Here is a 20243-nt window from a genome sequence, read left to right as displayed (position 1 = left end):
AAGATGTGGTTGGGGCCTCTGGGTGGCTCAGTTGGCTAAGATTTCAGCTCAGGTCATGATCTCACGGTTCATGGGTTTGAGCCCCACATTGGGCTCTGCACTGGCAGTGTGGAGCCTGCTTGGAATTCTCTCTCTCTCTCTCTCTCTCTCTCTCTGTCTCTCCCCTGATATATCTCTCAAAATAAATAAATAAATGTAAAACAATTTAAAAATCTCTTTTAAAAAAACATGTGGCATATATATACAATGGAATATTATTCAGCCACAGAGAGAAATGAAATCTCGCCATTTGCAATGACATGGATAGAGCTAGAGAATATAATGCTAACTAAGCAAAATCAGTCAGAAAAAGACAAATACCATATGGTTTCACTCATATGTGGAATTTAAGAAGCAAAACAGACAAGCAAAGGGGAAAAAATAAGAGGAGAGAAAGCGTGCTCTTAATTCTGGAGAACTGGTGGTTACCAGAGGGAGGTGAACTAGGCGACCGGGATTAAGGAGTGCACTTGTCTTAATGAGCATAGGGTGAGGTCTGGGAGTGCTGAATTACTAAACTCTACACCTGAAACTAATATAACATTCCGTTAACTGGAATTAAGATTGAAACGCTAAATAAACAAACAAATACGCTGAGAAACAATAAAAGTGATTTCCCTCTGAAACTTAGTTTCCATTAAAGCTAAGACTTTCCAAGTGACAGTGAAGAGGACGTGGGATTTTCCGTGCTCAGGGGGAACCGGCCAGGACAGGATTTTAACTGAGGCTACAGGGACTGTTCTCTCCCAAGAGTCAAAGATACAGTATCATTTCACATCCAACTGTCAGATTCCCTGCGGTGCAAGGCTGTTGAGGGACTCAAGTGCCAAACTGAAAGGCGGGGGTGCTGCCGCTTCTCCTATCTCTCAAAACCCAACCGTGCAGAAGTAGAAATGCCGCAAACCCGGGTGCTTTGAAGGGTTGGCATTTGGAACTGATTTTGTCGCAGTTGAACCATAATCTCTAAAACTATCAGCGACCTAGCACGGTGGTTCTCAAATTTCTGCATACGCTGGAGTAACGTGGAACACTTGCAAAAATGCAGATTTCTGGACCCCACTCCTAGAGTTTCTGACTGAGAGCTTCTGGGACGATGGCCTGGAATTTGCATTTATGACAAGTACCAGGTGGGTGCAGGCACCACCCGTCGCGAACCCCCGCGCACGTCTTCCCCTTAGGTGGGTCGGCTCTCAGCTTCCCCTTCGGTCCTCTCCAGGCAGCCAGGGAGCAAGGAGACCCTGGTTGAAGTCCAACCCCGGGACGCCTTATCAAGCTGCTGACAGTCGGGCCTCCCGATTGCCCGTCCAAAGGGACCCTCCCACCCGCAGCCACTAGCAAAATCCAGATAGAGCCACCCTGGGGTCACGCGCCCGCCCGCGCTCCCCGGGCTCCTCCGCGCCCCTCCCTGCCGCGGGCCACGGCTTCACGGTCGCGGGGCGGAGCCGGCGCGGGGCTGGCCGCAGGGCCGACGAGGGGCGGAGCAGGGGCGGAGCGGGGGCGGGGACGGGAGCGGAGCCGGCGCGCGGCTGGCTGCAGGGCCGGAGAGGGGCGGGGCGAGGGCGGGGCGGGGGCGGGGGCGGCGCGGGGCGGGACGCAGGGCCGACGAGGGGCGGCGCCAGGCCGCGGGTCCTCGGCCGAGCGACGCTGGGCGGCTGGCCGGCGCGCTGACTGCGGAGCGGAGAGGCCGGAGGATGGACTTGTCCGGGGCTGCTCGCCTTCTCTCTCTGCTGCTGGTGCCGCTGCTGCTGGGCCCTGCGCGCGGCCTGCGCGTAAGTTCGCAGGAGAAGGGGCAGGCTGGCGGGGTCCGGGCTGCGGCGGCGGCCAGCGGGGTTCCTGCGGGCCGTGGGCCCGGGGCTCCCGAGTGCGCCCCGGCAGGCAGGCAGGCAGGCAGGCCGGCAGGCAGGCAGCCGACGGGGCGCAGGCAGTGGGCCGGCCCTCCCGTCGGGGGCGGGCCGGGCGGGGCGCGCGTCCTTCCCGGTAGCTCTGCGGCTTGCGTGCTCTGCCCGCGTTTCCCCTTTCGTTTGGACCCACTTCCCCGTCGGTGCAAGGACGGGGCGAGACGAGGTGCGCCCAGACCCTTGCAGCCTTGCAGGTTTCCGGAGCGCGCAGCATTGGAGGCGCCGTGGGCTCTGGCGTGAGGCGCCCTCCCTTGCCCATTTCGGGAGCTGCTGAGCGCTCCGGAAGGAGAAAAATGGGGTCAGGAGAGGCCCGCGCGGTGGAAGCGTTGGATTGATTTCCTTCGAAGTGTTGTCTTTTCAAACATCTCGTCCCCTTCTCGGCACTCCCTGCTGCCTACTTTTGGCTTGGGTTTCCCGGATCTTCAGGGTCTGGCGGTGCAGGCCAAGGGTGGGCCAGAGGTAGGCTGCAGGTGGTGGCCCGCGTTGCTCGAGGGGGGCCTCTGGCGTAGCAAGTAGGTGAGTTGGTGGGGCGGGCGAGATTGGCGGGGGAGATGGACAGCCCCAGTTCACTTGTCAGAGCTAAAGCGGGGGCCTAGGAGCCTCCAGACCGCCGCCTGGGGAGGCCAGCATCACAGCCGCGAAAAGGTTGGCGGGTGGGGGGCGGGCAGGCAATCGAAATGGGCACCTGTCTCCCTGCACGTTAGCGAACCGGCTGTGGTTCCTCCGAAAGTTTGGGTGGGCCGAGGCTGGGGCGTGTTTTCAGTAGAAGGTGGTGGAATTTGGGCCCATTGACTTGTAAATTGCACCGCTGGCTAAAAGGCTTTCAATAACTTGCCTAGGCAGAGAGAGGTCATACTTTCAAACCAAGAATGAAAATTTTAAGTAGTTGAAAAACACCTGCTGAAAACAGTGGAACATGGGGTTCTTGGGGAATGATCACTAAAATCGAGTTCTTGCTAACTTCCATCTCTGGTCTGTGGTTTCCACGCTCCGTTTTTGTTTTTGTTTTGTTTTTGTTGTCTAAAAGGCCTGAAGGAGCCCTTGAGTGAGAGCTACGCAGCTTTGAGAACCACTGGCCAGGGGGCACTGGGGAGCAGTTCCCCGGGAACATTGGCAGAGAGAGAGGAGGAGGGTAGATTTTAACCCGTACCTGGGAGGGTTGGGGGAAGGGAGAGATGGGCATTTATGGACAAGCTTGTGGACAGGGCAGCCCCCTGGGCTAACTTTTACCTTAGAAATTAAAACAGAAAATTTAAAACTATTTATTAACTTATTTCAGAAATAATCGTTATAGGTTCACAAACTATATTTATATATATAACTATATATTAACTGTATATATATGCACACACACATATATTTTGAAAAATAACAATATTTCTCCCCAGAGCTTAGGAGGAAGAGTGGCACCGTTTTACATTTTTGCAAATCTCTTTCACGTCTGTCAAGTCCTTGCCAGGTCACATGTCACAGAGCCTCACGAGGGGTCCACTATGCACTCGTGACAGAATGAGAATGGAAAAGGCGGGTACAGCCTAGGGTTATCGTGGAAATCGTTTTGACCACATGATGCTCCCGCGAGGCTCGCCCCAGACCACACTTTGCAAACTGCAAATTTAGGATAATGTTTTTCTTATTATCAAAACAAAAAAGTTCCTATGCTTTGTGGAAACACTTTTACATATTTTCAGAACACTGTAAGTAAGAAAATGAGAACTGCCCATCACGTTACAGTCCGCTGTGTTTGTATTTTAATAATCAAGGGTAGCAACCGCCGGATTTGAGCGGCTTGGATTCCAGGCGGGTTGGGTAGATGTGAGTGGCCTTCAGGTTTTGAATGGGGACAAGGAAGCTCTAATATGCCACAAAGCTGACGCGGGTTCCTGGTTGCAGGCGGAGCTGACCTGGAAACCTCTCCTTGGCCACTGTCCTTTCTAAGGAGCTCACCTTCCAGAGCCCGCCCGCCCAGAACTGGCAGGGGACCCTCTTAGGAGCAGAGAAAATGGCGATCTTCAGGCAGCTGTCCCTGCGTGCAAAGGCTGCCCTGGCCGCCGGCACTGTCTTCGTGTCCATGATTGTGTCCCGCTCGTGTCTGGCGGGGAGCCTTGAGCTCCGGGCCTGGCGTTGGCTGTTCCGCCTGCAGCTCGCCCTGTTTGCCAACTCGCTCATGCTCATTGGCTCCCTCTACATCTGGCGGAGCACAGTCAGCAACCTCAGCCACTGCCCGGGCGCCGAGTCCGCCTGTTTCCAGCTCTGGAAGATGGCGGTTGTGGCGTTTCTGGCCCTGGCCCATTCCAGCTTCTTCACCATGCTCTTTTTAGTGGCCGAGGAGCCCTATCTCTTCTCCTTGGCAGCCTACTCCTGCCTCGGGGCGTACATCATCATGGTCTTCTTCCTCTGCACCCTCAGTGGCATGGAGCAGGCCTATCAGCTCGTGGCCTGGCGCGGCGGCAGGGTCGTGGGCGGCCTCGACAAGACAAGGAGGGTGGCGGTCAGGCCGGCCCTGGCGGTGGCAGTGACCGCTGTGCTCAGCGTGGCCGGGCTTCTGAACGCCGCCCAGCCCCCGGCCGTGAAGACCGTGCAGGTGCCCGTCCGTCAGCTGCCTCCCTCGATGGACGGCCTCAAGATCGCGCTCCTCTCCGACATCCACTTGGGCCCCACCGTGGGCAGGACCAAGATGGAGATGTTCGTGAGGATGGTGAACGTGCTGCAGCCAGACGTCACAGTGATCGTGGGGGACCTCTGTGACTCGGAAGCCTCCACCCTGCGGACGGCGGTCGCTCCTCTGGACCAGCTTCGCTCGCGCCTCGGCGCCTACTTCGTCACGGGGAATCACGAGTACTACACGTCGGACGTCAGCAACTGGTTCGCGCTGCTGGAATCCCTGAACGTCAGGCCCCTTCACAACGAGAACGTGAGGATTTCCGCCACGGGGGCCCAACCCGGGGGCGCTGAGGGCGACGACTGGATCTGCTTGGCTGGGGTGGATGACATCGAGGCGGACATCCTGCACTACTACGGCCACGGCATGGACCTGGTCAAGGCCCTGGGGGGCTGCCGCCCGGACCGCCCCACCATCTTGCTGGCTCACCAGCCCCTGGCTGCCAAGAGAGCCCTGCAGGCTCGGCCGGATATTAGCCTCATTCTTTCTGGGCACACGCATGCCGGGCAGATCTTCCCCTTGAACGTGGCAGCCTATCTCCTGAACCCCTTCTTCGCCGGCCTCTACCAGGTGGCCCAGACCACGTTTGTGTACGTCAGCCCGGGCACCGCCTACTATGGGATCCCCATGAGACTGGGCACCAGGGCAGAGATTACCGAGCTCATCCTGCAGCGGGCTCCTTGAACCTGGCCCTGCCCTGTGCGCCCCTTCAGAGTCCTCGCCCTTCACCCTCCGTCCCTCTTCAGAGCGGGTGGCCTGCTTCACCCCCTGCAGCCTCTGCTGCCCAGCCCTGCCCACGCACGCTCGGCCACAAGCCTGGCTTGAGCAGTAACTTGCGCTGGGGCTGCCTGGCGAGCATGGGCTGGTTTCCTCCGCAGATGGCCAGTTGCTTATTTATGTGTATCTGCGAGGCCACTGACGTCCCATATGTCAGAACAAGCGTCCCTTTTCCAGGTGATGTGGAGTGAGCCCTCCTTGTCCGCAGAGCTCACAGGGCCGCACCGAAACGGGGTTGCCTGAAAGGGACACCTCTAAAAGCAGAACAGAGAGGAACACTGGTGGTCTGAAACCCTCTTTAGGACTTGGGCAGTTTTCAGCATCACTGGTCCAGAGCTTTCTGGGGAAGGGGCGGGGTGGCTAGGTAAGCCAGAACAGGCAAGAGGGAGGCCCCTCTGGCCACTGGAGAAGAATGGTTTCTTTTCCCGCTGGCTCTGGCAGAGTCACCTTTACTGAGGGCATCAGCCAAACCCGCGGGGACACAGGGCTCGTGCTGTCCCGGGCCTTGAGTGATACTTTTACTGCCTGGGCTCCTGGGCCTTTGGGATTGGGGGTAGGCTGGAAAGACACAGGAGCACGGTGGTAGGCGATGGGATGCTAAGGGTTCCGCTGCTGAGGAGCTCAGAGGGGGCTTCCCCCCCTTGGCTCCCTTTATGCACCACTCGGGGGAGGTGATGAAGGACAGGCTACTTTTCCCTGTTTGAAGGTGAGGAGACTGAGGCCGAGGGAAGTAGGGCATCGGCAGAATGACAGGGCATGTAGGAGATTCTTGGCTAGAAGCCGGGTCCCCTGCCTCCTCTTCCGCTGTCCCGTGGGTAAGTAGTTGTATCTGTTACAAGCGAGTGCAGGATTCAGACACATCTGACTGTGCAAAGAGAACGCACAAGGGCTTAGAGCCTGCTGGTCTTTCAGAGTGGTTTGCTTGAGGCTGGTTTCCATTCATCCACGATTACTCGGGCCAGAGCCCGGAAGGAGGTCGGCCGGTTTCAGTGTAGGGTGTCTGTTACCCTGGAAGAAGAGTCAGGAGGCTGCGTGCCCCTCCCCGGCGCCCCACCCCCACCCCTCACCCCGGGTTCGGGTCTGTGTCTTGTGAGGCACCGAGGTTTGCTCTCCACGGGGGAAGTTGGGAGCTGCGCGGGGAGCGGCAGGGCTTCGTGCTCTGTCGGGGCCTCCAGGCCTTCCCTTCCCCTGGGCCCCGGCTGTGGGTGGCTGAGACTGTCTTCCCTGCTGGGTGGCCTCTGCTCCCACACCCAGCCCTCCATCCCCCACCCCGTCAGCGTTATCCTGGGGCTCTGGCCTTAGGACCGCGGTGCCATGCGGCCGGGCTCTCGACCCTCTGGAGTGACCCCACCCTGCCGGCCAAGCCTCTTGGGCCAGAGGCCAGATACCCTTTGACCCTGAGGCCGAGGTCAGTAAGGTCTCCTCTTAGAAAAAGTTGCACCGAGAAGCTTGGCGACCTCGGCTCAGCGGTGGCCCTTTTGTGATTGAGAGTCTTTCTCCACCGCCCTGCCCGGAGAGGCTCACCCGCTGCTCCTGGGTCAGGTAGCGGCCCGCACGTGACTTGACCTCACTGAGCCGCGCTTTCCCTCGCCTGAAAATGAGGATAACTTAGCTACCTCAGGATGGTTTCACGGGGAGGGTATTAGGGCGTGGCGTCAGGTGCGCGGGGCACAGTCACTCAGGAGGCACCGGGTGGTGTCAGTATTTAAACATCACGTGGGCATGCCAACCGCGTCAGGCACGGGCGCCCGGAGGCACCTGTTCTGGAGCAGTAAAGCGGGGAGTGTGAGTGGGTAACCCGCTGCCAGGGGCCAGCGATCAGGGTCAAGGCGGCAACTGCTAGGGTTTGCTCTCCTTGCCTGTGCTGCTGGGTCCGGCGCGCGTTCTGCCTCGGGGGGTTTCTTCAGCCTCCTCCTTGCCTTGCCGTGTACGACAGACAGAGTCCCCGGGGATCCTGGGGGCCACCTCTCCTGTCGGCAGGCAGCGAAGATGCTGACGGCGAGCCCGCCAGGCAAGTTTCACATGTGTCTTCGAGTCGAGATTGCAGTGGGTTCCTCGTTTTGTATCCCCTTGTGTTTCGTCGTCCTTGCGGCCGGGAGCAAGTTTGGAGAGCACCACCCCGGCCTTTCTTTTCATACCGCTGGTAGATGGCGGGATCACAGGAGAGGTGGCCTGGCGCGGGGTGGCAGGCCAGCTCCCAGGTTCTGACCCCCTTCTCCACGGTGCCACTCCTAGCTCGCCACCCCGTCCTGGCCTCGGGATGACGGTACTTCCAAACCCTCCCTCTGCCGCGGGACCTGACCCTGTTTTGTGGATCATTCTAGTTGCCTTTCCAGTTCTGTTTTGTGTGGATTTCACCAGACCACGCTGCCTGATGCCGTTTTTCTGGCACCTTCCGGCGCACCTGGTGGTGGTCAACTTGCCTGCCCGGTTATTTTGCCGCTTTCTTCAGTGTGGCTCTTTCTCACCCCGTGTCCTGAGCTTTGCGATGTTAGCTTCCTTCAGCTTCCTTATGTTTTATCTTGCACTTTGTGTCTTTTTTCTCTTGGATGCCATCAGGCAGGGCCATCCTGTGTGCCTTGGGAGTACTCCGTACCTTCTCAGGCCTGCTTTGTATTCCACGACGTGGAATTGTTCCCGGCAGAAACTGGCGGGCCACCCCCCGCGGCACCCTTTGCACCTCTGTTCCCATTCCTCCTTGTTTACTTGCCTTCTTTGTTTTGTTGGGTCTGGGCTGGGGGAGGCGGTGAGGAACATTTACTTGAAGCTTGAAAATTCTTTCAATTTTCTTCTAGTTTCCTTTTTTTTTTTTTAATTTGTTAAACACAAGTTGAGATGTAATGCTTTATTTATTTTTTAATGTTTATTTATTTTTGAGAGGGACAGAGACAGAATGCGAGTGGGTTAGGGGCAGAGGGAGAGGGAGACACAGAATCTGAAGCACTGAGCTGTCAGCCCAGAGCCCGACGCGGGGTTCGAACTCACGAGCTGTGAGATCACGACCTGATCCGAAGTCAGACGTTCAACCAACTGAGCCGCCCAGGCGCCCCGAAATGTAATGCTTTTTAAAAATGAACAATGGCATGTGATAAATTCATGCTATTCCATCCTTTCCAAACATCCAAGCACCCTTTGCTCCCTTTATTTTGTTTTAAACTTTCTTATCGTGAAATGTAAAAACATTCACAAAGTAGAGAGGATAGCATCGCGAATCCCCAGGTACTTACTCATCATGCAGCTTCAACAGTTAAGACCATCCTGCTGTTCTTTCTCAGGTACTGCTGCCTCATACTCTTTCTTTTTTGGCTGGAATATGTGGAAGCAAGTCTAAGACAGCATAACTTCACCCAAAAATACTTTACAAAAAGCGTATCCATAATGCCATTGTATCCAATAAAAGTAATAGTAAGTCTTGGTTTTTAAGTAATCTCTACACCCAACGTGGGGCTCGAATTCATAATCCCCCGATCAAGAGTCGCATGTTTTAGTGACTGAGCCAGCCAGGTGCCCTGGTAATAGAGATTCTTTAAAATCATTTAATACCTAGGTAGGAGATCTGGGGCTGGAAGCCAGGCCTTCTACCTCTCAATAAAGGTGTTTTCGTCTCCCACCGTTTCAGGGTTAAGTAGTTGTATCTGTGACAGGTGAGCACAGGATTAAATGCAATTAACTGTGTAGAGAATTTGTGTTCAGTTTTTCCTGATTATCTCAGGTGTCTTTTTTTCATCGTGATTAAAAACACCTAGTGTAAAATTGATCATCTTAATGATTTTTAGGTGTGCCATTCAGTAGTGTTAAGTGTATTTCCGTTGTTGAAGATTCCATTCCTTTTTTTTTTTTTTTAATTTTTTTTTTAACGTTTATTTATTTTTGAGACAGAGAGAGACAGAGCATGAACAGGGGAGGATCAGAGAGAGAGGGAGACACAGAATCGGAAACAGGCTCCAGGCTCTGAGCGGTCAGCACAGAGCCCGACGTGGGGCTCGAACTCACGGACTGTGAGATCATGACCTGAGCCGAAGTCGGACACTTAACCGACTGAGCCACCCAGGCGCCCCGATTCCATTCCTTTTTAAGGCTGCATAATATTCCCTCGTAGGTACATACTACATTTTGTTTATCCGTTCACCCATCAGTGGACATCTGGGTCATTTCCACCTCTCGTCTGTTGCGAATGGTGCTGCGACGAACACGGGTGTGCAAACATCTCTTCGAGGCCCCGCTTTCTGTTCTTCTGGATGCACACCCAGGAGGGGGACTGTCGGATCATATGTTAGTTCTGTTTTTCATTTTTTTGCGGAAGCTCACTACTGTTTTCTGTAGCATTTCCACGATTTTACGTTCCCACCACGATGTACAAGGGCTCCAGTTTCTCTACATGTCTACGTCCCCGCTTGCTCCTTTTTTTGATAATGGAGTGAGGTGATACTGTGGTTTGGATTTGCATTTCTCTGATGATTAGTGATGTTGAGCATCTTTCTCTGTGCATATTAGCTACTAGTCCATCATCTTTGGAGAAATGTCCATTCAAGCCGTTCGCCTCTTTTTCAAATCAGGTTATTCGATTTTTGTCTTTATTAGAGGAGGTCTTTATATATTCTCAATATTGACCCCTTATCAGATAAATGATTTGTAAATATTTTCTCTCATTCCAAAGACTGACTTTTCACTCTATTGGTTGTGCCCCTTGACAGGCAAAAGTTTTTAAGTTTGATGTCCTATTTGTCTGTCTTTGTTTTTGTGCCTGTGCTTTGGTGTCATATCCCCAAAATAATTAACCGAATCCAGTGTTGAAGATTTTCCCCTTTGATTCCTTCTAGGAGTTTTATGGTTTTGGGTCTAATATTTAGGTCTTTGGGCCATTTTGAGTTAATTTTTGTATATGGTATAAGGTAAGAGTCCAATTTCATTTTTTTGTATGTGGATATCCAGTTTTCCCAACACCACATCTTTTTTTTTTTTTTTTTTTTGTTTTTTTTTGAAAGAGAGAGAGAGAGAGAGAGAGAGAGAGAGAACAAGCAGGGCAGGGGCAGACAGAGAGAGAGAATATCCAAAGCAGGCTCCAGGCTCAGCTGTCAGAAGTGCCCAATGTGGGGCTCAAACTCATGGACCGTGAGATTATGACCTGAGCTGACGTTGGATGCTTAATTGAGCCACCCGGGTGCCTCTCCCAACACTGTTTTCTGAGGAGACTGTCCATTCCCTGTCAAGTGATCTGAGAGTCCTTGTGAAGACCGTCTGAGCATGTATGTGAGGGTTTATTTCTGGCCTCTCTAGCCTATTCCATTGGTCTGTTTGTGTTCTTATGCCGGTATCACACTGTTGATTACTGTAGCTTTGTAATATCTTTTGGTATCAGGAAGTGTGAGTCTTCCAACTTTGTCCTCCTTTTTCAAAATTGTTTTTGGCTACTTGGGGTTCCTTGAAATTCCGTATGAAATTTAGGATGAATTTCTGCAAAAAATGGGGTGGGACTTTGATAGAGATTGTGTTGAATCTGTGTATCCCATTGGGTAGAATGGACATCTTAATGTTTGTTCCTCTAATCCTTTCCTTCATTTCTTTAAGCAATGTTTTGTAGTTTTCCGTGTATGAGTCGCACCTCCTTGTTTAAGTTTATTAAAGATTTTTTTAAATGCTGTTGTAAATGAAGTTGTTTTCTTAATTTCCTTTTCGGATTGTTCATTGTCAGTGTATAGAAATGCAACTGATTTTTATATGTTGATTTTGTATTCTGCTTTTTTGCCGAAAATTTTTCATTAGTTGTAACAGTTTCTCTCTCTCTCTCTCTCTCTTTGGTATATGAAACTTTTCATTTGTTTTTCTTGCCTTGTTTCTCTGGCTAGGACTTCCAGTACTCTGTTGAATAGAAGTGGTGAGAGCAGGCATTCTTGCCTTGTTCCTGATCATAGAGGAAAAGCTTACAGTTTTCACCACTGAGTATGGTGTTGCTGTGGGCTTTCATATGTGGCCTTTAATATGTTGAGGTGATTTTCACCTATTCCACGTTTGTTGAGTGTTCTGTCATTAAAATGGTGTTGAAGCTTGTCAAAACTCTTTCTGCCTCAGTTAAAATGATCATGTGGTTTTTGTCCTTTATTCTGTTAACATGGCGATTGATTTTCATATGTTGAATCATCTTTGCATTACAGGAATAAATCTTACTTGGTCATAGTATATAATGCCAAGTTGTTGAATTCACTTTGCTGGTATTTTATTAAGGATATTTGTATCAATATTCATCAGAAATATTCATCTGTAGGGGCACCTGGGTGGCTCAGTCGGTTAAGCGTCCGACTTCGTCCCAGGTCATGATCTCATGGTTCATGAGTTCGAGCCCCACGTCGGACTCTGTGCTGACCGCTCGGAGCCTGGAGCCTGTGTCTCCCTCTCTCTCTCTGCCCCTCCCCAGCTCAAGCTCGCGCTCTCTCTCTCTGTCAAAAATAAATAAAAACTTAAAAAAAATCATTAAAAAAAAGAAATATTCGTCTGTAGTTTTCTTGTTATGTCTTGTCTGGCTTAGGTATTAGAATAATGTTGGCCTTATAGAATGAGCTTTAGAAATATTTTCTCCACTTTGATTTTTTGCAAGAGTTTCAAGAAAATTGGTGTTGATTCTTCTTTAAATGTTTGGTAGAATTCTCTGGTGAAGCCATCTGGTCCTGGATTTTTCTTTGAGATTTTCAGTTAGTGACTCAATTTTCTTTCTAATTATTGGTCTCCTCAGATTTTCTATTTCTTTGTGATTCAGTCTTGGTAGGTTGTATATTTCTAGGAGTTTTTTCATTTGTTCTAGATTACCCAGTTTGTTGGCATATTATCATTCATAGTAGCACCTTATGATCTTTTTTTATTTCTGTGGCATCAGTTGTAACATCTCCTCTTTTATTTCTGATTTAGTTATTTGAGTCTTCTCTCTCTCTTAGTTAATCTAGCTAAAGGTTTGTAAATTTTGTTGATTTAAAAAAAAAACTCTGTTTCATTGATTTTTTTTTTTTCCTGCTGTTTTTCTATTCTCTCATTTATCTCTGCTCTGATTTTTATTATTTCCTTTCTGTTAGCTTTTGGTTTAGTTTATTTGGCTTCTTCAGGAATTACGTCTTTTTACAGTTCTTTTGTTAGAATCATAATCTAGAAACAAGGTCCAGGGGCACCTGGGTGGCTCAGTTGGTTGGGCATCCGACTCTTGATTTTGGCTCTGGTCGTGATCTCACAGTTTGTGGGATTGAGCTCCACAGAGCCCACTTGGGATTCTCCCCCTCTCCCCCACTCTCCGTCTCTCTCGAAAATAAATAAATAAGCAAACCTAAAAAATAAAAAATAAAAACAAGGTCCATATACCGTATGTGATATATTTCTTAAATCTAAGTCTATAAAACATCTTCCCTTCTTTGTGTCGTTTACTTGGTCAAGTTATCTGGATATTATTTCTTCGTATTTCCTACATTTTGGATTTGTGGTAATGTTTACTGTGTTGTACTATCCCTCATTTTCTGTGAACTTGTAGAGCTAGAGATCTGTAAAAGTTACAGCTAGAGGCTGGATAGAATCACGTTCAACTTTTTTCTTTTTTGGCAGGAAGACTTCACTGCTTTCAGTGATGCTAAGACTGACCCAGGTGTTGCCAGCTTGACCCCTCCACTAGAGGAACTAGAAAGTTCCTCATCATCTCCTCCTCTATGACTGTTTCAGCAGTCATTGATGGTTATTACCTGAAGTCACTGTTCCATAGGGGTTTCAAAATGATTTTTTTTTTAAGTTTGGTGTATTTAATACAGAATTTAGTAGGCCAGAGTACTGAATAGGCTTCCTAGGACTAGTTGGTTACTTAGCTTTTCTATATTCAAGAGACAACGGAAATTTCTTTTACCTCTGCTCTGAATTCTGAAGGATTTTTTGGAGCACTCAGAAAATCTAATCATGCCATCAGCCCCCAAAGTGGTGATTTTTCATTTCATCATTTCTTCTGTATTTACTAACTGTGGTTCTTCTACAGAGAATTCTCTTCATCAACTGATTGCTCTGAAAAAGTCTATAATGAAGGCAAGATAGATGCTAGACTCTTTCCCTCTATTCGTTGGTTTCCAGAATGAAGAGTTGATTCCCCAGCAAACTGCAAAGATGAACCCATACTTTTCTTTGGGTTGGGAGGGAGTATCATGAATTTGACTCTTTTCATATATCTGATGTGTTTCAGTCCGTTGAAGTGATAAATCTTTTGATGCTCACAATCTCCTGTGCTTGGCCAGTTGGAGCCAGATTGCTTCTGTGGCATTTTGTTGTGACCCTAATAGTTGTTGACAGTTTTGGGCTTATTTTGTACGTGTTTTGCCCCTGATTTGGACTAAGTAATTTCTGGAAGGAGTTCTGGGTTCCTTTTAGTGGGAAATATTTAGAGGCTGTGGTTTAAGTGTTAGAGGAGTTAAGTGCTGCTCGCTAGTGTCATTTCTAAGCTGTTTCAGTGGCTATTGCTAGGAAATAAGTATTTTTTTTAGGAAGAGAAAAAATAAGTTATATTAGTATTTCCAATTCAAATCGCAGATTATGGGCTTTTTTTTTTAATTAATTAATTTATTTTTTGTTTTTGAAGTGTTTATTTATTTTTGAGAGACAGAGTGACAGACCGCAAGTGAGGGAGGGGCAGAGAGAGAGGGAGACACAGAATCCGAAACAGGCTCCAGGCTCTGAGCTGACAGCACAGAGCCCGACGCGGGGCTCGAACTCACGAACCACGAGATCGTGACCTGAGCTGAAGTCAGACGCTTAACCGACTGAGCCACCCAGGCGCCCCATGGGCTTTTTTTTTTTTTTTTTTTTTAAATAGACTTTATTTTTTAGAGCAGTTTTATGTTCACAGCAAAATTGAGTGGAAGGTAGAGTTTCCCACATAGCCCTGATTACAGGGTTTTTACCTCACTTTCTCTGACTTTATTTCTGAAAATGTTGGTTGCTAATGACCAGTGTCATTTCTTATTTACTATATCCTACTTCTGTATATTATGGATTCAAAATAGCAATAAAATATTACTAGGGTGAAATCTGCGGGATGCAGTTTTGTTTGTTTGTTTGTTTTACCTGAAATGCAGCGTAAGATGTATTTTTGTCCTTAGGCTAAATACCGTCAAAATATTATTTCAAATTCACTTGAAATGGTCCTTTCCTGTGTGGAAAGTTAGGTATGTTTTCAACTTTTAAGAATTGTTTTATAATTTTAAGACTCGTGTTTTGGTCTTTTTAGACTGTGTGCTTCACCTCTTCTCTGAGACGAGGGGGCAAAATTAAATCTGTAACTGCCTGCGAGTCCTGGGGAGCTGGCCCCACACTGTGTTTCTGCCACTTTCTCCTCCGTTCTGCCGTTTTCCTGCCTCTTCCACTGTCATTCACGCTCTCTATCCGCCATCTTTAGGAATGCTGGACGGAAATCTTTGTGGAACAAGAGAGGCATAAATAAGTGAACCAACTTGATGAAAATAGAATGCATAGGCCATAGCAGTTCATCCACAAATTCTTCCACATCCGTATGGATTGTCCCCGTTCCCTGTGGCTCGTTTGCTTCAGGCGTGTGGCTGATGTCCTGGTGCTTCCATAACGCTGGATGTTTGAAAGGCTCTTAGCTCTGGCCCAAAGTTTGTTGTGGAGTCATGTGAAATAGTCCTTCTCGTCTCTTTGTTCTGTGAGCTGAGGGATCTGGGAAGCCCCTGTGTGCCAACTCTCTTCCGTTCTGATCTCCTCCACTCCCCTTAACTTGTCCCTCAACCCTAGGGCGCTAGCGGCCTTAGGAGGCTTGGGTCTCTGCCACTCTGGAGCTGAGCAGCTCACATCAGGGATTCTCCAGGCTTTTGGGCCTGGAGTGAAAGGGTATATAGTGTGCCGGGGATGCAAATCCATTGAATGGGTGCCTTACCAGAGTTATACTGAAGGGCTTGAAGACGTACTGTCTTCCCGTGGTCAACATGCCTCCCAACCTGTGGTGTCACCGAGCTTTTATTTCTTTAATCCAGTGGAGGTATGTGCACAAGTAATGCAAATATGATTATTTTTAGTCCTGAGCTTTAGGAAACCTGGGGGATGTTCACATTACCTGGTCATGTAGATTTTGGTATTATGTTTAACATTTTTAAGAAACGCCTATTTACCACTGAAATAATCTGAATGGAGTCAATAACTTTTAAAAATGTTGTATTGGACAGTATGAGTCCCTGATGTGTAATTGGTTCAAGGATGTTTTGTTTGTACTGCTGTCTTTTTTCTCCAGTGTTACTATATGCATTATGTACACGGGGGTCTTGGGAAGGTGTGCGCTTTGCCTTGCTTGGAATTGCTTTTTCTAAGTGTTTTGTGACCTCATGCGTTGGAAACACTGACGCTCACAGCCCTGCACATGTGAAATAAAACCATGCTGTTCGGTATTCTGTGCCCGTGCCAGTTAATGTAGAAGGGGGTGAAATCTGCACACAGGTCAAATTTTATGGTATTTGTATGTGGGGGGGGGGTCAGCTCTGAAGGCAGATTCCCTCTTCCCTTCTCCCCCTACATTTCTTGGTGGCCTTACTTCTGTCAGAGGTACCACAGCTCCGAGATATTAAGGAGGCTGGCTCTTTTAGGCTGGATCCTCTCAGGTCCTTAGATGTTGAGGGGAGTCACTTTGGAGCCACGAAGCAGATTTTCCCTATTTACCTTGACCATGACCGTCACCATTTAGAAGCTGTCCCTTAGGGGTGACTCAGTCGGTTAAGTCTGACTTTGGCTCAGGTCATGATCTCACGGTTCGTGAGTTCAAGCCCCACGTCGGGCTCTGGGCTGATAGTGCGGAGCCTAGTTGGGATTCTCTCTCTCCCTCTCTCTCTCTGTCCTCTCCCCCACCCCACTCATGCTTTCTCTCTCAAAATAAACTTAAAAAAAAAAAAAAAAGAAGAAGCTATCCCTTAGGTGATGCTGCTTCTGTAGCTGTCCCTGTCACTCTGCTGCTTTTCCAAGCTTCAGAGACCTGTCACTGCTCCCTAGGTCCAAATAACATGATGTTGTTTATATAGCAGACAGCGTGACAGCCCAGGGGATGTGCTGATGACCAGGGTCTCTCATGGGAGAGAGTGGGGCAGTTAAGGGGACCTGGGACCAGACAGAATGTGTACTGCTATCCTGCCCACTTACAAATGGCTTTTGATCCTTTTTACTGATAGTTTTGAAAAGAACAGAACATGAGCCACAGACCCAATGCCAGAGGCTGCATTGACTGCTCCAGTGACAACACTACACCCACACAGCAGGTGCCACTCGGGCTGCTGCGTGGTTCAGTTAGCAGTCCCCTGTCATCCACCATGATCTGTCTGCTCTGCAGGGGCTCACATGTGATATGAATGGGGATCTGAAGAGAACGTTCTGTGAGTCTCTGCGGAGGGGGCACTAGGACCTGCCATTCCAGGAGGAATTGTAGTCTTCAGATTGGGCTTGGGTTGAGTTGGGGGAGTGGGCACTTCCACGATTTCCACCTGGCTCTTCCGTCCACGATGCCTCTGACTTACGGTGAGGGTTCTGGGGGCTGTTAAGGAAAACCACCCCAATATGCACTCAGGACCGGGGAAATCGCCGGAGGATAGGCCCTCTGACTTGTTGGGTCCACTGTAGAAGGACCCTGGCCATGGCACCCCTTTCTCCCTGATTTCCTAAAGAGTGATAAGGGGGTGTGATGGCATGTCAGATACCCTGGTATGTCAGCTCAAGTGTATCCAGCCATCCCCACAAGGTCTGGAGGACCATTTTCCTGAGGACACAGGTACCCGAGTCCTACTGGGGAAGGATTAGGAGAATATTCATTGGGCGTCCTGGAGTGGCATCACAGAGTTCTTCCTCAAGGGATCCATCCGACCCTCCGTTCGGTCAGTTGGCTGTTTGTTGGAGAGCTGGCCCAGAGCCAGGAACTGGAGGAAGGAATCACAATTGTCCATTGCGGTGGCTGACATCAGCCTTTTGCTCACGAGTTTTTGATTACCTTTTTCTTGTTAGACGGGTCAGGCAGCATCCTTGCCGGTTACCCAATCATCCCACCCTCTGGAGATGTTGTGGTTGATGAGCCATTGCCCGAGATTGCCACCGGTCAGCACACCCTGGCCTCGCCGGTCGTTGTGGTAATTATGTTGTCCCTCGCCGGGACCTTCCGGAGAGTGTCGTCATCCTCAGTGCCGCAGCAGCATTTTCTGCTCCAGCCTCGAGGGCTCGGCAGCCTCGCTGGGCTTCTCGAGGATGCCAGGGCCCTGCTCAGTGGAGCGTTCCTTCCTGAAGGCAGCGTTCTCTGTCCTGTCTTGGGGGATGTAGTCAGACGGTGGCCTGTTTGGTCACCGTTTTTGCGTTCCCATCTCCCTGAGACGTCTCACACGTTCCTCAGGATGCCAAGCCCATCCTGGCGTCTCTGCCTCGTTTCCTACAGGCCAGTATCCTGTCCAGGTTCGGAGAGCTGGCTTCCAAAAGCATAGCAACTGGGTTAAGGTACTTCCGTCAAGATGGTAACTCAGAGGTCATGGGAGAGGGCACCGTGTCAGTAAACTCCCCTCTCTCCAGCCTCCCATTCTGCGCCTCGAGATCCTGTCCCACGTGCCCGCGTGGTTAAGTCCTGAGCCTTACATTTCTGGCCGGAGATGTCAGTCTTTAAATACTGCCGCGGGAGCTTTTGGCATCACAGAATGGCTGACTTGAGCCCCTCGAGCGGTCTTTCTTCAAAGCTTCCAAATCTGTTAATAAAAAATCAGCCAACTTCAATAATCCTTGTAACTACCGGCACCTACCATCCCCCCGCCCCATTCCAAGGGTAGAGCTACGGCAGATTGCAGCTGTCCTTCGGCCCATACCTCCTCCCAGTCCCGCACAGGCGAGGACCTCAGAACTTGTATTTATTTACATGCCCACTTAGCACCAGCTGTAGGGTTCTTGTTGCCGTTCGATAGATATGAGAAATCCAGGTACAGGCTCACATCCTGAGGATGTGCTGTTTAGGCTAACCCTGGCACCCACTGTCTCAGAGTGGGTTCCCCTAGAAGTAACACACGAAATAAAGGCTTGAGTGCAGGTGATCTGAGAAGTGAGCCGAGAGTTGCAGGGAGGAGGGGCAGGTGAAAAGAAGCAGAAGTCTGTTTAAGGACGTATCATGGTTCTCGCTCTGGGCAGTAGGGCCGGGATCCTGCCAGCCATAGAAGGTCTCCAGAATTGTCTGCCCGAAAGAGGAGAATGCGGTGATCCACCCCCGTTGGTTGAGGGTTTTCCAGAGGGGCACGGGAACCCCCTGGATCCCTGGGAGAGCAGGTTCCCATGTGAGGCAGGAAGGCACCGAGTCCCAAGGTGTGGGTCTGGGCTGAGACACTGTCAGCATAGAGTGTACTGAGCTCACAGAGGACCGTCCACGAGGGCTGCAGCTGACATGGGTATGCTTTAAAAACAACTCTCAACCTTCTTTTAACTCTTTACGTATCCAAGCTGTTCCTGCAAGGGCAAGAGCATGCCCTTCGTCTCAGGGGCTGCCTAATACTTAATCGTGTGTGTGTGTGGGGGTACATACACTCATGCACAATGCCCTTAGCCTAGAGGCCGTAACTCAGTTCATCAGTCCACTTTTTAATTTTATTTATTTATATTTATTTTTCCAGTTTTACTGACAAACGCCCATCACTGTACAAGTTGAAGGCATACAGCATGATGGTTTGATTTACGTATATCGTGAAATGAGCACCACAGTATGCTCAGCTGACATCAGTCTTCCCATATAGATACAACGGAAAGGAAAGGAAGAAAAGAAGGGAAAACAGTTTTCTCCATGCCATCAGAACTCGTAGGAGTTTCTCTCTTCCCAGCTTCCCCGTGTATCACACAGCAGTGTGGACTACAGCCATCATGCGGTGCATCACATCTTTAGTGTTTCTTGATCTTTTAACTGGAAGTTTGGACCTTTTGACCACCTTTCTCCAATTCCCGCCCCCCCCGCCCCCCGCTGGCTTTTTTCTTTGTGTCAATGTTTTACTAGGACAAATTTTCACACGTAGAGTTGAAAGAATTTTATGCTCACCATCCAGATCCCACCATTAACATATGGTGGCCGTCCCTGCACTCATCAATGCACCCCGTCTTTTGGATGTGTTCCAAAGTAAGCTGCAGGCATTCGGTACTCCCCACTCTGAGTACTTTAGCAGGTCCTGTATCATTAACTAGGGATCAGTATTTGTTTATCGCTGTTTTTCCCCCTTTTAAGGTGAACTTTACATACAGTGACGTATACAAACCTTAAGGGTACCATTCGGGGAACATGACAAATGCACACACCTGTATAGCCCACATCCCTCATTCAGCTAGATTACAGTTACCCCAGGACGTTCGCTCGTGTTCCTTCCCGCGCAATGCCTGCGTCCCTCTCCCAAAGGCAGCGACTCCTCTGACTTTTTTCCCACCATAGATTAGATTTGCCTGTTCTAGAGCTTCACCTGAATGGGCTTCTCCGGTGGGAACCTTTTGTGTAGGGCTTCTTTCGCTCAGCATGACATTTTTGAGATGTATCCGTGTTCCCGGAAGCCCCAATAGCTCTGTTGATGGATATTCGCTTCCTTCCAGTGTTGGACAATGATGGGTAAATCTGCTGTGAACATTTGTTACAAGTCTTTTCATGAACCATGCTTTTGTTTTTCTCATAACCGAGAAAAAGCCTTTATTTTGAAGTGCATTTTTTAAAAAATTTATTTATTTTGAGAGACAGATTGTAAGCAGGGAGGGGCAGAGAGGGAGAGACAGAATCCCAAGCAGGCTCTGCATTGTCAGCTCAGAGCCCGACGTGGGGCTTGAACCCATGAACCTTGAGATCATCACCTGATCCGAAACCAAGAGTCAGACGC

General features: G+C 49.7%; 2 protein-coding genes across 4 annotated transcripts in view; both read left to right on the top strand.

The window, feature by feature from the left end:
• The first annotated feature begins 1628 nt into the window (after positions 1 to 1628).
• GLB1 (galactosidase beta 1) overlaps positions 1629 to 20243 on the top strand; it is a 113911-nt gene continuing 95296 nt past the window's right edge. For both annotated transcript variants that reach the window (XM_049629065.1, XM_049629063.1), the window contains exon 1: positions 1629 to 1808. In XM_049629065.1, coding sequence (XP_049485022.1) covers positions 1731 to 1808 — 78 coding nt within the window. In that variant the 5' untranslated portion in view covers positions 1629 to 1730. The remainder of the gene's footprint in view (positions 1809 to 20243) is intronic.
• On the top strand, positions 1723 to 9203 carry TMPPE (transmembrane protein with metallophosphoesterase domain). Of its 2 annotated transcripts, none has more exons than XM_049629067.1 (2): positions 1723 to 1808; positions 3831 to 9203. In XM_049629067.1, exon 2 carries the CDS (start codon positions 3940 to 3942, stop codon positions 5281 to 5283), a length of 1344 nt encoding a protein of 447 aa, XP_049485024.1. In that variant the 5' UTR covers positions 1723 to 1808; positions 3831 to 3939; the 3' UTR covers positions 5284 to 9203. The 2 variants fall into 2 exon arrangements, with proteins under 2 accessions (XP_049485024.1, XP_049485023.1); XM_049629066.1 differs by lacking the exon at positions 1723 to 1808 and adding an exon at positions 1815 to 2396.

This window comes from Panthera uncia, chromosome C2 (assembly GCF_023721935.1).
Source record: "Panthera uncia isolate 11264 chromosome C2, Puncia_PCG_1.0, whole genome shotgun sequence".
Classification (NCBI taxonomy): domain Eukaryota; kingdom Metazoa; phylum Chordata; class Mammalia; order Carnivora; family Felidae; genus Panthera; species Panthera uncia.
This window is presented reverse-complemented; position numbering and strand designations above follow the sequence as displayed.

What these genes read in the sequence shown, in the direction of transcription:
- TMPPE (XM_049629067.1), top strand. Translation starts at nt 3,940, where the DNA reads ATGGCGATCTTCAGGCAGCTGTCCCTGCGTGCAAAGGCTGCCCTGGCC.